Source organism: Scheffersomyces amazonensis (assembly GCF_036850825.1).
Source record: "Scheffersomyces amazonensis strain UFMG-HMD-26.3 chromosome Unknown RJT21scaffold_2, whole genome shotgun sequence".
Classification (NCBI taxonomy): domain Eukaryota; kingdom Fungi; phylum Ascomycota; class Pichiomycetes; order Serinales; family Debaryomycetaceae; genus Scheffersomyces; species Scheffersomyces amazonensis.
In genome coordinates this window covers 1,617,374-1,640,382 of record NW_027042742.1, presented here as the reverse complement: position 1 = coordinate 1,640,382, position 23,009 = coordinate 1,617,374, and the positions used below count along the sequence as shown (strand labels likewise).

The 23,009-nt window shown below is 30.7% G+C and overlaps 11 protein-coding genes across 11 annotated transcripts; 6 read left to right on the top strand and 5 right to left on the bottom strand. All coding sequences in view use genetic code 12, as the record gives it.

Annotated features, from left to right (window-relative positions):
• Positions 1 to 80: 80 nt before the first annotated feature.
• RGS2 (GTPase-activating protein) lies at positions 81 to 1,425 on the bottom strand. Its single transcript, XM_064883823.1, has one exon. It carries the CDS (start codon positions 1,258 to 1,260, stop codon positions 247 to 249), a length of 1,014 nt encoding a protein of 337 aa, XP_064739691.1. The 5' UTR covers positions 1,261 to 1,425; the 3' UTR covers positions 81 to 246.
• Positions 1,426 to 3,266: 1,841 nt separating this feature from the next.
• STE2 (alpha-factor pheromone receptor) lies at positions 3,267 to 5,016 on the top strand (the record flags this gene model as incomplete). The annotated part of the gene is made up of 2 exons (XM_064882983.1): positions 3,267 to 4,265; positions 4,957 to 5,016. The coding sequence occupies 2 exons, from the start codon at positions 3,267 to 3,269 to the stop codon at positions 5,014 to 5,016; spliced, it is 1,059 nt and encodes a 352-aa protein (XP_064739690.1).
• Positions 5,017 to 5,691: 675 nt separating this feature from the next.
• Positions 5,692 to 6,987, top strand: RJT21DRAFT_83597 (uncharacterized protein; the record flags this gene model as incomplete). Its single annotated transcript, XM_064885366.1, has 1 exon — positions 5,692 to 6,987. The coding sequence occupies one exon, from the start codon at positions 5,692 to 5,694 to the stop codon at positions 6,985 to 6,987; it is 1,296 nt and encodes a 431-aa protein (XP_064739689.1).
• A 1,214-nt stretch (positions 6,988 to 8,201) lies between these two features.
• RJT21DRAFT_23134 (Zn(II)2Cys6 transcription factor domain-containing protein) lies at positions 8,202 to 9,704 on the top strand. The gene has a single exon (XM_064883820.1). The coding sequence runs from the start codon at positions 8,300 to 8,302 to the stop codon at positions 9,671 to 9,673; it is 1,374 nt and encodes a 457-aa protein (XP_064739688.1). The 5' UTR covers positions 8,202 to 8,299; the 3' UTR covers positions 9,674 to 9,704.
• Positions 9,705 to 9,735: 31 nt separating this feature from the next.
• Positions 9,736 to 11,181, bottom strand: RJT21DRAFT_82507 (uncharacterized protein; the record flags this gene model as incomplete). The annotated part of the gene is made up of 1 exon (XM_064885330.1): positions 9,736 to 11,181. One exon carries the CDS (start codon positions 11,179 to 11,181, stop codon positions 9,736 to 9,738), a length of 1,446 nt encoding a protein of 481 aa, XP_064739687.1.
• Positions 11,182 to 13,005: 1,824 nt separating this feature from the next.
• Positions 13,006 to 14,841, top strand: RJT21DRAFT_119047 (rRNA-binding ribosome biosynthesis protein; the record flags this gene model as incomplete). The annotated part of the gene is made up of 1 exon (XM_064881256.1): positions 13,006 to 14,841. A coding segment is annotated over exon 1 (1,604 nt), but the record flags the coding sequence as incomplete, so codon positions are not given.
• On the bottom strand, positions 14,842 to 15,416 carry RJT21DRAFT_119046 (uncharacterized protein). The gene is made up of 2 exons (XM_064881255.1): positions 15,254 to 15,416; positions 14,842 to 15,187 (listed from the first exon to the last, which is right to left on the bottom strand). The coding sequence occupies exons 1-2, from the start codon at positions 15,254 to 15,256 to the stop codon at positions 14,975 to 14,977; spliced, it is 216 nt and encodes a 71-aa protein (XP_064739685.1). The 5' UTR covers positions 15,257 to 15,416; the 3' UTR covers positions 14,842 to 14,974.
• A 95-nt stretch (positions 15,417 to 15,511) lies between these two features.
• Positions 15,512 to 17,428, bottom strand: ARO10 (phenylpyruvate decarboxylase; the record flags this gene model as incomplete). Its single annotated transcript, XM_064882982.1, has 1 exon — positions 15,512 to 17,428. One exon carries the CDS (start codon positions 17,426 to 17,428, stop codon positions 15,512 to 15,514), a length of 1,917 nt encoding a protein of 638 aa, XP_064739684.1.
• Positions 17,429 to 18,554: 1,126 nt separating this feature from the next.
• RJT21DRAFT_2300 (uncharacterized protein) lies at positions 18,555 to 19,247 on the bottom strand (the record flags this gene model as incomplete). The annotated part of the gene is made up of 1 exon (XM_064883817.1): positions 18,555 to 19,247. The coding sequence occupies one exon, from the start codon at positions 19,245 to 19,247 to the stop codon at positions 18,555 to 18,557; it is 693 nt and encodes a 230-aa protein (XP_064739683.1).
• Positions 19,248 to 19,487: 240 nt separating this feature from the next.
• Positions 19,488 to 20,930, top strand: RJT21DRAFT_119042 (uncharacterized protein). Its single transcript, XM_064881254.1, has 2 exons — positions 19,488 to 19,634; positions 19,716 to 20,930. Exons 1-2 carry the CDS (start codon positions 19,598 to 19,600, stop codon positions 20,780 to 20,782), a joined length of 1,104 nt encoding a protein of 367 aa, XP_064739682.1. The 5' UTR covers positions 19,488 to 19,597; the 3' UTR covers positions 20,783 to 20,930.
• A 34-nt stretch (positions 20,931 to 20,964) lies between these two features.
• Positions 20,965 to 22,993, top strand: RJT21DRAFT_119041 (glycosyltransferase family 15 protein). The gene has a single exon (XM_064881253.1). It carries the CDS (start codon positions 21,038 to 21,040, stop codon positions 22,949 to 22,951), a length of 1,914 nt encoding a protein of 637 aa, XP_064739681.1. The 5' UTR covers positions 20,965 to 21,037; the 3' UTR covers positions 22,952 to 22,993.
• Positions 22,994 to 23,009: the final 16 nt, after the last annotated feature.

Sequence of the window (23,009 nt, the reverse complement as noted above, 5' to 3'; positions counted from 1 at the left end):
AAACGTTTTTTTTTTGCAGTTGACAGAGATGGAGAATTAACTTTTCAATGTAAAGTGGGGACATAATTGTGGAGACCGTTTAAGGTTTCCAATTAAAAGAATTAAACTGGTTATTTATTATGAAATATGTAAATGAAAGTATACGGTATCTATAAAGTAATCTATTAAAGTAATCCTCATTACCAGAATTAAAGCTAAACTGAGAAGAAGTGAATTAATTAGCGTTGGATGTATAATACATATGGGTCATTCCTCATTGCTGAAACGTCTAAATTTGAACTGTTTCTTTACTTTTTTAAATTTTTCAATAGAGTCAATTATTGAACCAATGGAACTGCCTCTTGAAGTTGAATTTGTAGTTTGTGATGATTGCGAATTATGACGACTGTAACTATTCCTCATAATATTAACATTATTATTATTACTTGAAGTTTCTATTGTAGAAGAATCATTTGAGCTTGATGAATCCATCTCTACATCATCATCTTCATCATCATAAATATCCTTTTCCATTTCTTTAACTGAGCTCAGAATAAACAATTTATTGCTGGGATCACTGTGAGACTCTGGAGAAATTGTTTCTGACTTGCGTCTATATATAATTTCATGATCTGTACCATTAATAAAATTATTGTTGGTAATCAGTAACTCCAATTCATGGTTCTTATGCTTTACAAATTCATTGTAAAGGTTAATTAGTATATCATCATATATGATCTTTTTACATTTCAATAATGATGCAGTCGTTGGTAAAACAGCTGGTTGAAATTGTGATTTATACAAGCATGGTAAGTTGATCTCTTGTGGACTATTAATACTCATGAAGGTATTATAAAAATGGTTCCATAGTTGTAAATTATCAGATGAGTTGCTATTGAAGTTTAATATTAGTTTATTAATATCTAATATAAAATTTAAATTCTCCAAACAATGAATAGACTCAAGATAATTTATAAATTGAGTTTTGGTATAATATTCATTATCCTTTGGAATACTATCATCTAATAAGTCGTCGAGTGTGGGTATAACAAATACTGTAGTCGTCTTATTAGTTGAATAACGACGGCCATAATGTTTACTATCGCCTTGTTGATGATGTGAATTATGATAATTTTGTAAAGTATAATTAAAAATAGTCTTCGTAGATTCAAGATTATTTATGTTATTATTGAGATTATTCGTTCTACTTGAAGTCGTAGGAGGTGACGTTGGTATTAGTGGTGACTCCTTCAAGGAAGTATTAGTTGGTGATAAGGTCATATTGTCTTATCTACCATCCATTAACTTTACCTATAAGCACACCAAACTAATATATGAATTCTAGCAGATTGGAAAAGTATATTTATTAAACATATATAAGAATGAAGTGGAGGTATTTTTAAGTATATATATAATTTCGAAAATTTATCCGTTTTTTTTTTATAGAATTTAACTCAGTATTTTTAATTTTTTAAATCTAGATTGACTTTTTGTGTGGGAAAACCGTTGTAAACTTAACTCTTTATTGCGCTTTTAATGAACTTTGCACGACCACGTTTTATCTCATTATTTATTGTAAATAATTATTATTTGACTGACCCACACGACTTCATCATAAAATCCGCAGTTTATTTTAACTCATTCGATCAACTTTAACCGAGTTCATAGGTCGTACCTTTAAATATGGTAGAGATGTAGCCTATAAACATAGGGCACAGTTACACTTCGCTTGCGATCTACAACTATGATTCAGCGCTCATGATGGGCTAAAATAAATCTGCTGTGGATAGCTAGATAACTTTGTCACCCCAAACTGAATTAGCATATTAGCATATTAGCGATTCCACCAACACAGCAGCAACCCTTATCATGTATTATCTAAATTAATTAATAACAATAATAATAATTATACCAAAATATTAATGCCACAAAATTGAGAAAAAAATTACCGATCGGCTTAATTAAAATAGATCATGAAAACTGAATCCTAATTACTAAGTCCACTTTACTATTGCTAGTGGAAGGACTATCATGCTATAATTAAGCTTGACATTCAGGGGGTCGATAAAGTCACATCATATTCAACTACAATATAAATGTACGAGATGATGACTTTGTAACAGAAAATGTATGTATTGATGGACTGATTTTAGTGAGAAGTTACTAGTTATTTTGTGTAATATTTTACATCTAGAAAATTTAGTGATGAAACTTTAACCGGTTATACGGATGCACATGCAACCATATCTTACACGAGACATACATAAGTCGAGTCAAATTAATCAGCTCCCTTTAGAATTATCATGTAATTTGATAGTGATATTAAAAGATAGGATAAGATGGAAGAGGAGCGTGATCAACTGGTACAAAATCTTTTCTTTTGATAACCCGATGCCCAAAATTTTTAATTACTAATAATACATAATACTATTGTTTACTCTGATTCAACTAAGTTCTTTCAATGTGGAGTCAAAAATATTTCAACTTTTGTGGTAATTCATTATTCATCTTGAACTCTCTTCTCTATCAAGTAATTTTTACACAACGGTCAAATTCCGCAGTGCTATTGTCTTGAAAGTGTGTGATTGTATTTTGCTTTGTGTCGATCGGTTCAGATGGAGAATCTTGGCTGGTTCCTCACCAGCCTTCCCCCCTTTATCCCCCAAACATCAACGTTGACATGCTTTTGAATTATTCATAATTTTGTCGGGCTTAATGCACACATCGATTATCTCCTCCGCTTTTTTCTCCTCATAAGCATTGGTAAGAGTTTGGTGATGCTTAGCGATGTTGAACTGTGCTTTATTTAATGTAAAATAACTTAAATTCGAAACATCCATACTTCAATAATAATAATAATAAAATATTATATTCGTTTAAGCTAGAGAATTTAATTTTGTTCTATATAATTTATGTAATAAACTATTTTAATATTGAACTACACATCTAGAGGCAACTTTGATATCATCACGATTAAGTAACCATTTCATCAGTTTCTTGGCATGGTAGTTACTCATCTTTAAAGTTGGGTCAGTGGTCGTGTGAATTTTATCAATATTCTTTTCTTTTTTTCCTTCTGTATGCAACTTCTAATTGTCCTGGCCTAATTAGGAAGTTTTCTTTTGCAATTGCAAAACTTGATTCTGAAACATTTTACATCAATTTACAATCATTAATTATGACTATATAAGTAGTAGCAATTGACCATTTAATAATTTATATCCATTACTAACACTTCTTCTTTTCATTAGTTAGCCTTAAAACTTAAAAATCAATTAAATAAAACCATGGAAATTTACGTTAGTCCAGAAGTCGATTCTCAATCCGTCTTCCTTAATTTCAGTCTCCCACAGGATCCAACACAACAAGTGTTTGAACTTCCTTTTGGTTTAATTGATACATATTTCCACTTTATCCTCAAACAGGCCATTGTACACTCGGTTTCAATTGGAGCTTGTGTAATTTTGATGTTGACATTAATTATCTTTCCTAAAAAGAATAAGAATAATCCTATGTTTTATTTAAATTTATGTTCACTCTTATGGATGATAATCAGATCTGTTTTAAATATTGTATTTATTATGGGTCCTTTGTATTCGCCAAGTTTTTCATTTACAGGGTTGGTTAACCCTGAAACATCTACGTATTCCATCTCCACTGCTGCTAATTCTTCGGAAGTCGTCCTTGTGTTCTTTATTCTTGCTTCAATCAATTATCAAATTTTTATAATTTTCAAATCTCCAGAAGTTAAGAAAATGGGGTTGAGAATAACGTTGTTAGCTACAGCAATGAGTCTTACTACAATCGGACTCTATATTAACTCAACGGTACAAAATAATACCTTTTATCATAATATCTTTGCTGGAAAAGAACCTTCCGAAACTTTTATCAATGGAAGAATAACCTACGATCTTCCTCGTATTATGTTCTATACTACGATAAATCTTACTTCAGTAGCTTTGATTTTCAAATTGATTCTGGCGGTGAGAACAAGAAGATATCTTGGTCTTAAGCAATTTGATGCTTTCCATATTCTTCTTATAATGTCAACCCAAACATTCTTAATCCCAACCATTATAGTATTTATTCATTATGGGTATGGAAGCTCTTCATCATTATTACTTCTTTTAATTAATTTATTATTAGTAGTTGTTTCTTTGCCATTATCATCCCTTTGGGCAGCATCTGCAAACAATAAATCTGCGATACCATCTTCGCTTCCTTCATCTTCACTTTCCTTCTTAGCCAGGTTTTTAACAAACTCATCAACTTCAAGTGATAAAACTGTAAGTACTGAAAATTCAAGTAGCGACAATGCAACTATGGTAGGAAGCACGGTATACTCTATGTTTCCTGAAAAGTTAGCCAAATTTAATTCCCAACCTTCAACAAGTTCTTCACCTAATACATTTAGAAATCAATTACCACGTGAATTAGCTGATTTATTAAATGAGGAAGAAGAAGAAGGTATGAGTGCTACATCTAACCAGGTAAATACCCCTTATTCAACTTCTAATGCAGAAGATATTGATGCTTATTTGAACAATATCAATGATAATGAAATGGTTGCTGTTACCAAGCATAATGCAATTGTTTAGATTAGATAATATAGTTTCCTTTAGAATTTGATTTTCACTGTTTGAAATGTTTTGTTTTAATATATTTTGTATATCAGTATTGAAAGAATGTAATTTAACAAATTTGCTGCGAAAAATCAGCGAAATGCCGCAATGAAAATTACAAACTATTAAGCAGAGGTTATATAAGTTTACAGATTGCCAATTTTTGCTTCAATCCTGGAAAGAAATTCGTCAAGCAGGAGATATATTCAATTGTTTCTAATTAAAAATGAATTTTTCTATGTATCCCACACTTCCTCTACTCCATCCACACCCACTATCTCCTCCAGATCATTCAGACCATCCAGACCCTCCAGACCCAGACCCCCTTCACCATTCACACTCTCTGCACGCGCAGTGTAAGGGGGTGGTGGACCATCTCTGTTTTCATCTACATAAGGCGAGTCAGATGGGATAGGTAGAAATGGCCTCGGGCGTCCCACAATTATTTGTTGTATTAGTGGATTAAATTTATTTTTATCTATTAATTCAAAAACAGCAGCAAGATTCTTAATCTTACCCTTTATAGGAAACAATCCAGCTTTAAGTGCCCAATTTACATAGTTAAATTCGTTAATTAAATCCGTGTAGTAATTTGAATCTATTCCTCGAGTTATAAGCCTATCCTGATATGCATATAGGCGTATGTAAAGTAATCCAAAAATTCTAAGTTGATTGTAAAGGGCTATTCTAAACGAGGTAAGCTCACGTTGCAACAGTGCAACCAACTGTCCTTCTCCTTGCTCTGAAGACATATTAAACTAAACCGTTGCAAGTTTAGTTCGTCAACCAATAAGAATTTTCATATGAAATAAATCTAACTTGTACATAAAACCTCACTATACTTATATAAAGTCATCGCACTCATTTTAGGAAGGTCTTAAAATACTTGTATTATGCTGAGAACTTTGAAAACTCTTTGAGGCAAATCGCTAACATCCTCTGTCGATAGTGCAACATTTTGTTGGCAACCACAAGCAAATTACACAAAGCCAAAACACTAAAAAAAATAGAGGCAAATACAGCTTATAACTTTCGATTTCTACCCCAGATAAGATAAGGAGTATTCTTTTAGAACAATTAACATTGTACAATGGTAGCCGAACCAGTTCATGCAACTATCGAAACGTTGTCATACTTGTATGGTAAAGCCTCGGATTTTATATCCACAAACCATGATAATATTGTTAATTCCGAACTTTTTGATCAGTTGAGTCAACTAGTTAATATTAGCCAACATGATATTAATATCCATATTTCACCATCAGTAAGGAAACCTCCTCCCACGAGATTTGTTAGTGGGATTAGTGAGAATGTTAAACATCATAAATTACAATATTTAACTATTTTTACAATAGGATTAGGTACAGCATCATATGTGTGGTATGAAAAGGTGTATAAACCGGCATTATTACATCAAAGCAAGAAAGATTCCAGCAACCAAAGATATAAACGAAGAGTACCTAAACTATCGAATGGAGCTAGAGCAGATGTAGTTTTAGTTATTGGATCTCCTACTGAACCATTAACAAGATTGATTGCCTTAGACTTTGAAAAGAGAGGTTTTATTGTATACCTTACCATATTGGATGATAAAGATTTTAAATATGCCGAATCTAATCCAATAACTGATGATATTAATTATTTGAATTTGAATGAATCTGCTAGCTTTGAAAGTCAATTAATAAAATTTAATCATTTATTGGAATTGCCAGTTATACCATTCCCAGGAGCCGAAGCTCATAATTTAAAATTGAAAGCAATTGTTTTTGCTCCTCTGCTTTATTTTCCCATAGGTCCAATAGAAAACATTACTGTTTCCACATGGTCAAGATTACAAGATAAAATTTTCATTTATTTGAAATTGTTTTCTTCAGGATTAATTCAATTATCCCGAGATCAAGCCAGTAAAATAATTTTTATATATCCATCAATAATAAGTTCATTATCTATACCTTATCATTCACCAGAAACATTATTTCAGAACCAGTTAAGAAATTTATTTACTACTTTAACTAGAGAAGTTCATCAACATGGATTATCAGTAACTCAAGTCAGATTGGGTAATTTACAAATATCAAGTCAAAGAAACAATACTTCAAATGATAGGATTTCAACTTTAGTAAATTCGGAAATAAAAGCATGGGATGATGATATTAAAGATCTTTATGCTAAAAGCTTCTCTCAATCACAATTTAAATCAAATCCTATAAAATCAACTGGTGGTAAAGGGACAAGTTTAAGAGAATTATATCATACATTATTTGATTTGATTTACTCTACAAAACGGAGAAATCCTGCTATTGTATATTGTGGAACAGGAGCAAGATCTTATGACATAATATCTCGAATCTTTCCCGAGTCTTGGATAGAATGGTTATTAAGATAGTTTAATGTATATAGATTTTTTAGCATATTATAACCCTAATTGTTTGCAGCCCATTTTCGGAATTCGCGCACGACCCAAATCCCAACCAACATCACCTCGAAAATTTTTTCTTTATAAACCGTAATAAAACTCTTCAATTCGTTTATTTCTTCTTTCCTTTCTTTACGTTCATGGTCAAAGATTTGTTATCGAAGCTTACATAAGGAATCATTTTATGATTCAGTAAATCTAATGCTTTGGGGAAAGTCTCCTGCCTTCTATGCGGAAACGTAATGAATTCATCAATTCATTTGAAATGAGGAAAATAGTCTTACAACCCTTGGTCTTTGCTTGACTGAATTAATCAATTCAATGTTCAATAATCCAGGAGAAGGTTAGAGGAGTATTGACTAGTATTAGCTCTATTTTGAGTCTTGTCATTTCTTTTGGAATGCTCTGATACTATTTTTGTCGATACAATAAACTCTTGATCATTACCCAAGATTATATTTGAATTTCGAATTAGTTCATTAGAAGATCGTCGCTTCTAAGCTATAATAGCCTAATTTCATCCAGCCCAATTTGGTTGTTAACCCAGGATTGGTGTATGGTCCTTGTGTCCAAGTTTCGGCAATGGGATATATTATTCTAAACGAAAGTTATAACAAATGATCAATTATTTGATTAACCCAATGGAGCTTATTTTTGATCCATGAACGTCTTCACCCGTTTTTAAAGCTTGTTGTCTCATCATTTTGATGGAGATATAAGCGTAGTCAAATATGCCAAGCTTAATTTTGCACCTCTATCTTTTATGTTTTTAACCAATTTCTGGTGAAATTGGATATTATTTTTTATTCAAATGTTGTAACTGATGATGGAATACTATGAGTGATGGAAGCATAGATTAAATTACCATATCTTTCATATAATGATGAAACAAACAAGCGTACATAGAGTCAAGCTCTGAATATAATTGACAAAGATTCAATTATAGGGACGAGATATGCAATTATTTCTGACAATCGAAGTTTGGTATTTTAATCTTGCTACATTCCAAGTATTGTGGCATTCATCGATTATAACTAATAGAAAATAGTATTTAAAACTAGTAGATAATCTGTAAAACTCAACTCTTAAAAATATTTATGCGCTTATGTAAGCGAGTCTATTGCCAAATACGGCGAAGTCTTCGAAAAGGCTGTGTGAAATGAGTTTATTTAAGTTAATTATATATAGACTTTGTAAAAGGAAAGCAAGAGGTTTATACAAATAGAGTTTGTTTACTGCGAGTTAACTTACAAGTGTCTTATTATGAATTAGTTCTTACAAAATGAGTTCAATAGTCAATACCAGTAAGAAACGTTCAAGGAATGGATGTCAAAGTTGCAAAAAACTAAAAATCAAATGTGATGAAAAGAAGCCAAATTGTGAATATTGTTCATCTACGGGCCGAAGTTGCATGTATGTGGTTAAGAAATTAAAGAAGGATCTAAAGAAGAAGCAAAGTAGTCCAAACGTGGCTTTGAGAAATAGAGAAATACCGTTAACATACAGTGTCAATAATCAATTAGTAAATACAATAAATTATTTAAATGTAAATAAATTTGAGATTGGATTGTTTGAATTCTTCAATAAAAATTGTCTTTACTTATTTTCGTTTGGATCAGGAAGCAAAAATACCTGGAATGGTCAATTGCCTAAATTGTTCTTTGAAAGTTCCATTATTAGAAATTCTGTATGTTCGTTTTCTTCATTGAATCTACTTTCTATTATGGAAGACGTTGACCTTCCACTGGTGATGAATAAAGGAAGTAAGCCCTTAGAATATCCATCAGCTATTATCAAAAGATTTGGAAAAGCCAATTATAATCAAGATATATTGAAAAATCAATTATTTCGTCAACTATGTCATTATTTCAATAATTCAGTTAAAAAGACAAACTCCTTAATAACTACAACGCAGCGAGAGAGTTCAACCTCATTATTTATTGATCCTCAAATTGCTCAAGAATTAGTCATATCCAATGTCCTTATCTTTACATTTTTAGCCATTCATCCCCATAATACAATTTCTTTGGTTAACTTCCAAACAAGACAAGATTTCTTATCAATTTGTAAAGGTGTTAGATCAACCATTCTTTGGTGCATGCCCACTATTATTGAACATGATCTTAAGTTACTACTTGGATTTTTTAAAGATTTTGAGACCAACACTTCCATCCCAACCATGAAGCAATTAACCTTTCCGTTACTATCATCTTTCAAACAAGATCTTCAGAATACCTTCAATCCAACGAATCCTGATTCTCTCATCTTACAGCAATCTCTAAAACTCTTACATAATGCTATCTACAACTGCATTAATTATAATTATCCTAATCCGATTTTCAGATGGATACTACGATCGTCACCTTCATTTCATCAATTAGTATATGAAAAGAATTTAATGGCCTTACGTTTACTATATATATATTCAAGCCTTTGTTTAATGGTTAGGTTTCAATTATTTAATGATTCAAATATATGGAAGGAATATATTGAATGGTATCGAGATTACAATTTGATTACCTATCATAAGTGGAACTTCAAATCAGATGAAAACTTATATGCTGTAGCTTATATCAAGAGGTATGGTTTTAAGATTGAAAAGTATGGAGAATTATCTACATTTAATCCAGATACAATGATTAACACAATATTATAATACATTTTACATGCAAATATATATATATACGTATAAATATATGGAAATATAAATGATATCTTTCATTCAACTTTCCAATGACTTGTCAATGTGGCTGCACCAGCTTGACTATCATTACCCATTAATTCAGCAGCATATAATAATAATGTAGTAGCCATATTAACCCAATGCCAAAATTGCCAAGGGTGTACTATTATTTTAAATGTACTTGAATCATCAGATGAGAAGAAGCCCCAAAGTTTCAATTCCGTACCTAATTCTCCAGTATATGATAACATTAAATGGGTATAAACAGATATTATAATACAAGGAGAATAAGCATATATCAACCGTATAATTGCTGATGGTGGTTGATGATGAGGAGGTTTAAGACGAAATGATTTCTTATGAGATAATTTGTTACCTGACAGACTTGAGTCCTGAATGCCAGCATTATCCTGATCAATGTTTGACAGAGACGGTATTGAAACCACAGAAGTATGTGAGGCTGTACGTGACCTGTTTAATTGATTTGGGGTTCTTGGTGGGGTATTGATTGGATAAGACACGTTATTATACAATGAAGGGATGATTTTAGTTGCTGCATAAAAGACACCAATTCTATAAGCCAAATTCAATAACAAAGGTAAAGTTAATCTATGAATTGCCATGATTAAAAATTCCCAAACTGTTTTAATTGATATAGGTAAATTTGAAGCTAAGAATGGTAAAAGTTGACTTATTGGATTTAATATTTGGGGAGGTAATTTTGGAATTTCATTCTTCAAATTATTTGTTGCATGAGTCAATAAAGATGTTAAAGTAGCTGTTGCACCTTCAGATAATATTGGGAATATTTCATAAATACAACGAACAATATAAGCAAACATCAAAGATGACTCAATTATTGAACCTTTACTTGATACAATCCCAAATAATCCCAAACCCAAGGTTAGAGTTAATAAAGATCCCAACATAGATGCACTAATTATATCAATAGTGAATGGGAAAACATAAATTCTGTATAAGAAATATAAGGCTGCTGTAATTATAGATCCACTACCAACCAAGGAAACAATTAACCAAGAATCTGATTTATAAACAGTCAACCAATTAATAGTTTGACCAATAGCTTGAATCAATAATAATGAACAAAATCCTTCTAAAATTGTAAATATTGGAGTTGAATTTATTAAAAATAATCTCCAAATTTCCACAGGATTTACATAACTTAAAAATGGATCATGAGGTGTACTATAATAGGAAAGGAAGAATGTTAATAAACTTGGAATAAAGAAATGTTGAAAATAATATAGGAGGGAAATCCATTTAAAATATGTTGATTTTCTAGTCGCTAAACGGATTGTTGTTAAAATAAAATATAGTAAGAAAGTTGTTAAAGAATATGCCAAACCACATTTTACTCCTCCAATATCAAAAGCTAACGGTATAGTTAAAATAATTAGTACTAGATATAATGATGATAGTAGAGCTCTAATGAACTGTTTTATCCTTCTTTCTATTGACATTCTGCTAATTAAAGATATTATATTATACAATAAGATTGAGATGATGAATTAAACGAAATGAACTGCAATAATGACCACAGAATTACTTTGGAATAGAATTAAAATTGGAATTGAGTTAAATAAGACAGAATTGAACCTTTGCAATAATGAATAACAAATGAATAAATTACAAAATGGATTAATAAAATGAATACGATGGATGGATGGACGGATGGATGAATGAATGAATTATAATTTCGATGGTAGCCTTTTCACTGAGATTACAACTGGCTTATATGATAATGGTGATGAATCGGTTAAGGTTCAAGCTACCTTAATATCGTAACAAGTAGTAACCCTTTGACGATCAAAAACTTTTTTCTTTCTTCTTACTTCTTTCTTTGAACAAACTTTAAAATCTAATCAAAAAAGACAAGGTAAAGGAAGGGATGAAAATAATTATGTTGATGATGGCTCGAATCGACTTATATTATTATATGACCTAATCATATATACTCGAATATATAGTACTAGACGATCGATAGATTGTACTACGATAGAAAACTTATATACGGCTGATTCCTCCAAGTTGATGTTTTGTTTTATAGTACGTATATCCTTTCCCCTTTTTCTGACTATCTAAATTTTTTTGACTGTCAATTTTTTGAGAATTCCACTCGAACAAAATGTGTCTCTCACTCACAATTATTTTACAACCAACTTGTTGTCCCCCCGATGGTTTTGAAAGATTTATTTGGTGATACTTTTTTCACATACACATTCTAATTCATTAGTCAACTGATATTTAAACATGTGATCACCACTTATATATACTTATATAATTTAATTCTTTTTCTTATACGCATATTACTATTAGCTTTATTAGTATTATGAATAATCTACTGGTCTTTTTTTTTTACGGTCAGACGACTACGCTACAAAACTCCACTTAACTACCATTTCCGATGAAACTAAACAATAAAATTAAACCTATATAGGAAATAAAAATTGGAGCAATTTTATTGGTCATCTCAATTCACATCAATGGTCAATTTCAAATTCTTCCTTAAATAACCTTCAATATTCATTTATATTTACAACACTAGTAGATACAAAATTGTTTAATTCTGGCAATTTAACCTATTTAGGAAATACCCCCACACCGCAATACATAACGCATAATTTGCAAAGTCATATTCGCACGACGAGCTTTGCTTATATACAGTCACATACATTAAATTTATTTTTCAGTCTATACAATTTTTTTACAATATTGTTAAGAAGAGCATCTCATCAAGAAGTTGCAAATTGAATAAAACAACTATTAGGAGATGGCAAGACAAGTTAAACGAAAGAGCCATTCTAAGCCTCGATCATCTGACTATAATAGTAATGAAGCGAATAGTAAACGTCCCAAATTAAAGCATGGAAGAAATGAATTAAGAAATGTCACAAGAACAGCTAGAAGAGGTGGTAATGATACCGAAGACTTAGAGGATCAAGAAGCTATCTCTGAAAAACACTTAGAGGAAAGTGAAGAAGAAATTGAGAATGAAGATCAAGAAGAAGATGACTTCAAGGGCAAAGCATATGAAGCACTTTTGACTTTATTAAAAACAGATCATAAGGAACCTAAAAAGATCAAGTCTAAGTCCACTTCAATTGAAGAAACAGCTCAAGCAGAAGACGATGATAATGATAATGAAGAGTATGATGAAGATGAAGTTGCTGGAGCCAATATCAATGAAGAAGAGGGTGATGAGGAAGAAGAAGAAGAAGAGGAAATCGATGATTCAGATAAAGAGGAAGAAGCCGAGGAATCAGGCTCTGGTCTTGCTAATGATCCATTTGAAGTACATTTTAACCAAGTTACTGAAACATATTTAGATAAAGAAGAAAAATTATTAAATTCAAATCAAAAATGGCTTGTGGATTCAAAAGGTGAGATGGATGGCTACTCATTCATGGAACTTGTACCGCCAGGTGAAGCTATTAAATTGCCTCATGAAAAGACTAAATTTAATTCACTTGAAGAATTATCCATAAAGAAGAGGTTAGTAGATTCCTTTAGTGATAAAGACAATCTTTCACTGTTGGATAAAGCATTATTAACTAATATGATAAATTATAAAGATATTAATTTTCCTTATGGATCATTTAAAAATACTTCATACAGAAAATTATATTCATTACATGCATTAAACCATATTTTCAAAACAAGAGATAGAATTTTGAAGAATGCGGCCAAACTTCATAATTATAGAGAGTCTATTAAAACTGGATCAGGATCAGGATCGACTAAGAATGGAGGAGATTTACAAGAACCAGAATTAAGAGATCAAGGTTTTACAAGACCCAAGGTTTTAATTTTACTTCCAACGAGACAAGCTTGTTATGAAGTTGTAGAATATCTTATTAAGTTTTCAGGTTCAGAACAACAAGAAAATAAGAAAAAGTTTACTGGACAATTTTATGCTAAAGAACAACCACCATCCAATAAACCTGAAGATTTCATTGATACTTTCAAAGGTAATAATAATGATTTCTTTTGTTTAGGGCTTAAATTCACGAGAAAATCCATTAAATTATATTCATCCTTTTATTCTTCTGATATTATAATAGCATCACCAATTGGTTTATCGATGATTTTAGAAAATCAAGATAAGAAAAAGAGACAATATGATTTCATTTCATCTATTGAAGTTTTAATAATCGATAAAGCAAATCAAATTGAAATGCAAAACTGGGATCACGTTCTGACAGTATTAAAGTATTTAAACAAAATTCCAAAGGATTTTCATGATGCAGATTTCTCAAGAATTAGAATGTGGTCTATTAATGACCAAAGTAAGTTATTGAGACAAAGTCTTATATTCAGCGAATACTTGACTCCAAGTATCAATAACTTGACTACGAAATCATTGAATTTAAGTGGGAAAATTAAATATAAATCAATTATCAATTCTCAAAATTGTATAATGAATTCAATTGGTATTAAGATTAAACAAATATTTCAAAGATTTGATAGTTCTAATCCACTTGAAGATCCCGATTCAAGATTCAAATTCTTTATCAATTCAGTGTTACCTTCATTAATTAAATCTTCCTCATATTCAGATGGGATCTTAATTTATATTCCATCATATTTTGATTATGTTAGAATTAAATCATATATGAAATCGAATACCAAATATTTATTTGATGGAGTTGATGAATATAGTTCACAATCAAAATTAACAAAAGTTAGACAAGATTTTGCAAATGGAAAGATAAAGATCTTGTTATATACCGAAAGATTACACTACTTCAGGAGATATGAATTAAACGGAGTTAAAACAATATTAATTTATCAATTACCTTCAAATCCTTTATTTTATAAGGAGTTAGTTAGATTCTTGGGTAAATCTATCTTTAAAGAGATATGTGATTTAAATTTAGTTTTTGTTAAAACAATATTTTCAAAATGGGATGGTCAATTATTAGAAAGAGTAGTTGGAAATGATAGAGCCCCAGTTTTAGCAAATTCCCCTAATGAATTATACGAATTTAGATAAGTTTTATAAACTGTAATCGAATATACATTATTCTATTATTCACAATAAATGCTCAATATTGATCTCGCTTTTCTGATTCGTTCTAAAACCCATACAGTTAATTCAATTTCCTCAACTACAATAGTTGATAGTAAATATTTCATGTATTTCAGTAAGATACTATACTACACTATTAAATCTAAATCTCTAATGTACAACCGATTAAATCCCAATTTTATGAAAACACGCCTCAATACAGAATGTTATTGAAAATAAATATTCTAAGAACTCAAAGTATTGATAGCCACAATAAAACATCCAATAGCAACATATGGACTTAATCTTTCACCAACTCTAGCACATTTCCAAAATACACTTAATAAACCAGATTTTCTATTATCTAATATAGCAGGAGCAGTAGCATGAACATAAGTACAAGTACATATCAATAATAAGATAACTTGCAATAATGATTGAAAATTAAACAAAGCACTCTAAAATCTCGTTAGTAAATACTCTCTATACCATTCCAACAATTATTATACAATTAATATACTTACCATTACTAGTCGTTAATATAGTCTGTTCTATTAAGGGTATATACTATTGGCTTGAAGGCTATCAGTGGTTTTCTTTTTCGTAGTTTCTTTGATTTCACTGTATACAGGATTTTCTTTAGCACCTACCAAATACATTTCCCTAAATATATATATAAAGCACTTATCTATTTTAATATCTTAAAACACTTATCTATTTCAATATATATATAATATCTTAAAACTCTTATCTATTTCAATATATATTTCTCTACTTAAAATTTACTTATGTACAAATAACTCTTTAAATACAGGCGGAGCGTCAAATTTTCCCATGATCAATTCAAAGAATTCTAATTTGGAATTGTCAAATCTGGATCCATAATCTGCACCCTTTTTGAAGAAATGGTTAAATTCACTTAAATTTGAAATTTTATAACTCTTATGATACTTTCCATAAGGATCTCCAAAGACTTTCAAAATATTTGCCCAATCCCAATTGCTGCAAATATCATTGTAAGATTTAGTAGGACCATTAATCATTCTTTCAATAGTGTACCCATCGTTGTTAATTAAAAAGATCTTGGGGAAATTCTTAATATATTTACTATGTCTAACATAGCCTGATAATTCTTGAACAGTCATTTGAGCAGCACCATCACCTTCTACAAGAATAATTCTTCTATCGTACCACCCTAAATCATTGACTGCCATAGTGACACCGAACGAAGATGGTAAGGCGTAACCAATGGAACCATAAAAGTTTTGAGTAACTAATTTCAAACCAGCAGGAAACTTAATGTCTGGCAAGGCAAAGGAGAAAGACATTGTATCCATCACTAAGATATCATTGTATTGTAAATTTTCATTCAAATGGTCAATCAATCTGGTTTGAGGGATATGATCAAGGGCTTCTTCATTAGTACAATGAATGGTAGGATAGAATTTCTTATCTTTAATATTGTCCCTGTGAATGTTAACAAATTTTGAAATATCAAGTTGGTTTTTCATTTCAATTAATAAATCCCTCATGGTGAATTTTCTTGAGCCTGAAGACATATCTTTAAGCATTGTAACCTTGTTGTTAATTTTAACATAATCAGGATGAATTTCAATATAATCCTTTATATTAGAAATATTCCACTGGTAACCACCAGTTGTGGTTTCTGAATTAAAGAAACCAAAATTGATCAAACAGTCTGTATGATTTTCAAATTCTTCTTTGACTACTTTATTTGAGGAACCTCCTGCAAAATATAATCCAATATAATTAGGTAAGTCTTCATTAATATATCTTCCTAAGTTTGAAGAAAATAACTTAACCAAGTTTTGTGGAAGCTTTTCAATGAGTTCATTAAATTCTGACTCTAATCCAAATCTTGAAACTAAACAATCTCCAAAGATAGAAGGGGTTGAACTGTTGTATAATTTATTAAGAATATTACCTACTATTTCATCTAATATTTCCCTTGATTTTGGTGTAATTTCATCAAAGAGCTTTAAAGGAGTACCATACAATCTTTGGGTTGGAACCATAATGTCTGGAACATCACAAGGAATAAAAAGATAACCTGGTCTTGATTCCTTGATAACTGTAATCAATACTTTATCAATTTTATTTAAATTTTCACAAGTATTATCATCCAATGACTCTTGAATTACACTTACAGGAGCTGACATTTGCTTATAAATATCATGATTTGGATGTTCTAAAGGATTTTTGGATTGAACTAAATGGTGATGATTTTCAATTCTATCAGAATAAATTCCTTCAGAAGCATTACCACGCTGTTTCATAGAAGTTGTACCCACGAGATGTAAGATTGGAGAGTATTCCGAAAATGATCCAGCTACACCATTGATAGCACTCAATTCACCAACACCGAAAGTAGTAACTAATACAGTTAATGCTTGCATAATTCTAGAGTAACCATCTGCTGTATAAGCAGCATTTAATTCATTACAGATACCGACAAATTTAATATCTTTACTAGCAATTAACTCTGAGTATAAACAGTCAAGTAAAGTAAGATTAAAGTCACCAGGAATTCCAAAAATTGATTTTAATTTTGGATTAGCTTGAGATATTCTCAAGAATAAATATTCCCCTAATGGAATCATTTCTGGCAATGTAGGGGTAATGGTGTTTGATCTTGTCACATCCGACTCCAATACTATTTCATCCTTAACTGGTGCCATTTTTTATGTTTTATTAATTGCAATTTATTATAGTGTCAACCTTAGATATAACTATATTGCAGATAAATAAGATATATAATTAATCTAATGATATATAACGGTGTATTTATAATTCGAATTATTGATTTTTTTGCAAGTGCAACTTAAGGGGTAGTGGAGCGGTAATGATCGGTTATTCACGGTAGGAAAAAAAGACAACTATTTGGAGTCTCTCCACTCTTTCCTCAATTGATCATTGAGGTTTGCGACTAAATGGCTCGTTTACATTTATTTTGGAGAAATGATCGGACTTGGCACTATGAATTACACTGAGACTGAGCCCTTTTCAATTATTTTATATGTTTTAATGCTCTCATTTTTTGGGGCTTAAACAGCATCATGAGGTTCTCTGGCTCTCTTATTCTAACAACCGACGAGCCGGTTCTATTGATGTATAAAAGCCCTGAATTCTTGAGCCATTAATCCTAAGTATGACCATATTTATGCCGACTTTATATAGCCAATGAACTGTGAAAACGCTCAAATGAAAGACGGTTAGAGAAGGAGCAACATGTTTTGACAGCCGTATTATTATCCATATTGTTTATGTGGTCGACGAGAGAATAGAGTTGCCGGAGTTTTTCTTTGCTTTGTAAATTCGCTTTTCGTTGCTGATTGCCAAAATAGTATATTTATCCTATAATGTGGAAAACCTTCAATAGCCGAGTTTTGAAGAGTTTAGACAGATCTATAATGCAATGATACTTAATAGGGGTTAAAAATATATCATACTATACAAGATCTGATATAGCAAATAAAATTTATTCAATAAACAGGATGTTACATAAGGCATTTTGCGGGGCTATTGACAAAGTACCTGTTTTCTACCGTTCTTTACCGCTACACGTAGGCCGTTGTTAGTTCATTAATATACAGTGAGACCATATTGTATAGCTATCGTTACAATTGATTGGTCTCTATAATCCATTAAACATACAAAGCTGAAATTTTTTTTAATGAAGTGCTATTAATTTTGTAGGAACAATTGAAAAAGTACTTGAGACAATCATATTTAATTATCTGTAATATATTTTTGCATTATGACATTAATTAAAGTTCAATATTCAACTACAGCATCAATATAAAATTACAAGTCTTTACCGAACATAATGGCTCCAACTAAGTGGTCTTCACCCTTTAATACTGCAACATTCTTGACATATCCAATTCTTTCAAATCCAAGGGAATCCCAAATTTTAAGACTAGCTACATTAGTTTCAAATACTAAATTGAATACTGAATAAACATAACCCAACTTTGGAGCCCAAACAAGATATTTTCTTCCTAATTCTTTACCTAATCCTAGATTTCTTTTTTCATGGTTTACAATAAATCCAGCATTACAGACGTGAGAACATCTTCCTATATAATTTGGCTTTACATAAAAATTTCCTAGAAATACGGAATTCCATTCTTCGACTGATTTATCGGCATTTTTAGTCCTCAATTCATCAAATGAAGAATATTCTCCTTCTACTAAAATCGCTGCAAATGCATGAAACCAATATTTGACAAATTCTTCACGATTCATGGTCTCATAATAAGGATAAGTTCTACCTTCTTCTACCACATAATTGAACTCATTTTGAAGAACTGTCACCAAATTTTCAGGTAACACTTTATAATCATGTACAGGGAATAATGTAACTTTTATAGATGAATCCTTTTCCAATGTAAATGTTATTGGAGTATCAATTTTGGGAGTGTTCTCGAATTTTCCATCAGCAAATGGTAATTGCTTCAAAGTTTCAAATTTACTGCTTGATTCCCCAACAGTCATACCTCTACAAAAACCACTAAAATAAAAACAAACAACTTTATACGTGAAATACTATATAATATATTCAGCTATCTATCTATCTACCTATCTAATAATTTTTCAATATATGACTCGTAAATTCGGATCTACTCCGGAATAAGTAATCGCGAGCTATGTACAGGCCGCACCAGTTACCCGGACAAAGTGCCTGATGTAATTATTCATTTGAATTCCTTTGTTTGTTAGAACCACCAGTAGGTCCCATTACTAAAGTTTACTATACTAGAATTACAGCTACATTCAGACCAAAGTGGTTTAGTGGTGTAGTGTTAACTTAAGTTTGTCATCTAAGAATTTGAAGTTTGTCCAAAATGGAAGATCAACGAAGGAATGGACTCGTTGGAGATTGTAAGTATTAATGTTATATTATTGAATTTATGGGAAATTTAAAAGATAATGGATATACTAACAAAACCTACCATGTTTTAGCATTAAGTAAAAGAGACAAGAAACGTCAGTTGATAGGAACGAGATTAACTCGGTTGTCATCTATGTTCAAGAATGATCGAGATAATTTTTATAGAAATCTGTTACATGAATTACAAACAAAACTATCGACATTACAACAAGGATTTAATGAAGAATTTTTAGGTCGAAAGCTCAAATTAGAGGAAGTAAGAGATTATGAATTGACCAAATTAAGATTATGGGAAGAATATCAAGTTAAGCGTATTGAAACTGAATATAAGGAAGACTTATCTAAGGCTAAAGAAAATCATGATAAGATGATAAAACTTATTAAAGAAAAGTTATATGATAAATTACAAAATCAAATTAAACAATTAAAAGAAGATAAATTATTATTAAATTTAGTTAATGGAAATCTGTGGAGTCAAGCTCCATCCAATGAAAATAGTGCTAATGATAGTAATACAGCAGCTTTAAATGCAGTAGCGAGTTCATTAAGTTTAACTGATAGGAGATCATTAAGAAAACGTGAAGCTAGCTCTAGATTTTCAACTGGAGAAGCTGATGATCTTTCTGATGGAGGATTTTCAAATAATAATGCATCATCACTTCCTCATTCTAATGGATATACATCAGCTACTGGTAAAAGAAGGCGATTATATTCCACTAGATATTCTTCAAATGATGAAATGTCTAGTGGACTTACTAGTAGTGTTAATCAAAATGGTGGTGGTGGTAGTGGAATGGGTTATAGTGGTGGAGGTTCAACAACTACTGGTAATCAAAATAATGGTGGTAGTTCAAATGCAGGACATAATTTATTAAAAGTTCCTCATGGTCATGGTACAAGTGGGGTAAGTAGTGGGAATGATTCTAATTTAAGTGATAAAGATTATGATGCATTAAATTCATTAATAATGGAAAATGATGATGGAGGTGCATCACTTATACTATTAGATAAATCTAATTCTAATAAACCTCAAACTAGAGGATCTCATAAACAATTTGTCGGAGTTCAAGGTTTAAAGCCGGAAGAATTAAATGAAGATTTGAATTTATTAAGAAATGCCACTGTTAAAAAGGACTAACTAAACCCCTTCCAATGCCAATTCTAGACCTTTCTCTTCTGGCTGGCTGGCTGGCTGGGATGGTTAAATTATTTCTCATGTATGTATTTTTATTGTAGTGTCGTTAATGTATTATTATTTTTATATACTATGCGATCGCATAGCGCCTAGACAAAATATAGTGGGCCCGCTAAATATCACAAATTGATCTTACATCTGATAAGCCTCAACTGAGCCCATGGCTACAGTTTGTACTTAGTTTAAAACAAAGAGATCATGTCAGGAACCTTTAGGCCGTCAAGGTTAGGGCCTCCTCCTAAGAATCCGTTTTCTCAGCACTTTTCTAATGAGTCGTTAAACCACATCCCAATTGGTGAAAAATCACTAGAGGATAATGAAGATGGTGCAGATGAAGATGAAGATGAATATGAATATGAAGATGAAGAATTAGAAAATGAACATGTTGCAGCCTATTTATCAAATCTTAAACAGAAGCTTCGACCTACCCATTCGAGATCAAAGATATTCCCCCATCGATTCAAGATTGTTGCACGACTATCTATATTACTGATAATTATTCTTATTGTTGGTTATGTATTAATCAACAGAATTCTGGCTCATGTAAGAACGCGTCAATTCGATCCATATTGGGTTGATGATATTGATACTCATCAGTATAGTTATAAAGATGATATTGAATCAATCAATTTACAAGATTCTAATGAGAAGTTACGAATTAGTGAAAAAATTATATCTTCAAGATTAGATGCACCTTTTCAATTAGGTTGTTCAATACCTGATACTTCTCAACCTCGAGCTAATGCAGCATTTGTAGTATTGGCTCGTAATTCAGAGGTTGAAAATGTTGTAAAATCAATGAAATCTTTAGAACGTCATTTCAATCAATGGTATAATTATCCATGGATATTTTTAAATGATGAAGAATTCAATGATAATTTTAAACAAACAGTATCTAAATATACTGCTTCTAAAATTGAATTTGGAACTATACCTGCCGATAAATGGAATTTTAATCCTAATATTAATAAAGAAGAATTTAATGAATATATTAATGGTCAAGGTGATAGAGGAATTATGTATGGGAATTTAGAATCATATCATAAAATGTGTAGATTTTATTCGGGATTCTTCTACAAACATGAATTAGTTAAAAAATTAGATTGGTATTGGAGAGTTGAACCTGATGTTGAATTTTATTGTGATATTACTTATGATCCATTTATTGAGATGGAGAAGAGAGGCAAAGTTTATGGATTTACAGTTATGATTCATGAACTATATTATACAGTTCCTGGTTTATTTCGAGAGACAAAGGCATTCATTAAAAAATCTAAACTTCGAGTAGGAACAGCTTGGGATTTATTTATCCATAATTCTAAATTCACTAGAGGTAAGAATTCTAAAGATTATGATAATATTAGAACCAAACATGAAATTCTTAAGGAATTAGAAGAGAATATTAATATTGAGAAATTTCTTAAATTGAATAAAAAGAAAGATAAACATGTTAAACGATTTAATCCTGAATTAATAAAGAAATTAAGTAGAAATGCTTATAAAAAACCTAATTTATATGAAGATAGAATTGATAGAGAGGAATATAACTTATGTCATTTTTGGTCTAATTTTGAAATTGCTAGAACTAGTATATTTACATCTCCTGAATATGAAAATTATTTTAATTATTTAGAACGAAGTGGAGGATTTTATAAAGAAAGATGGGGGGATGCACCTATACATTCATTAGCAGTTGGAATGATGTTAGATTTAAAAGATATTCATTATTTTCGAGATATTGGATATAGACATAGTACATTAGGTCATTGTCCTGGAAATTCTAAAAAGAATCAATTAAGATATAAAAGTAGTGATACTTATACAGGATATCAAGAAGATTCATATTGGTTAAGTCCTGATAAGCCTACTAATAATGGAGTTGGATGTCGTTGTAGATGTCCTAGTGGATTTAAAGATATTGAAGATAGTTCATCCGGATGTATTAATTTATGGCGAGAATTTACTAGTGATAGTTTTGCAACCTTTGAACCAGTAAATCTTGATGAATGGGAATCTAAACTTAATAAAGAAGTTAGTGACTATATACTGAGGGGTGGAGATTATGGATATAGTAATATTATAGAGAAATTACATAATGCAAACCAATTATAGATTTACAAATAGTTATTAATTATGATAATAATAATAATAATAATAATAATAATAATAA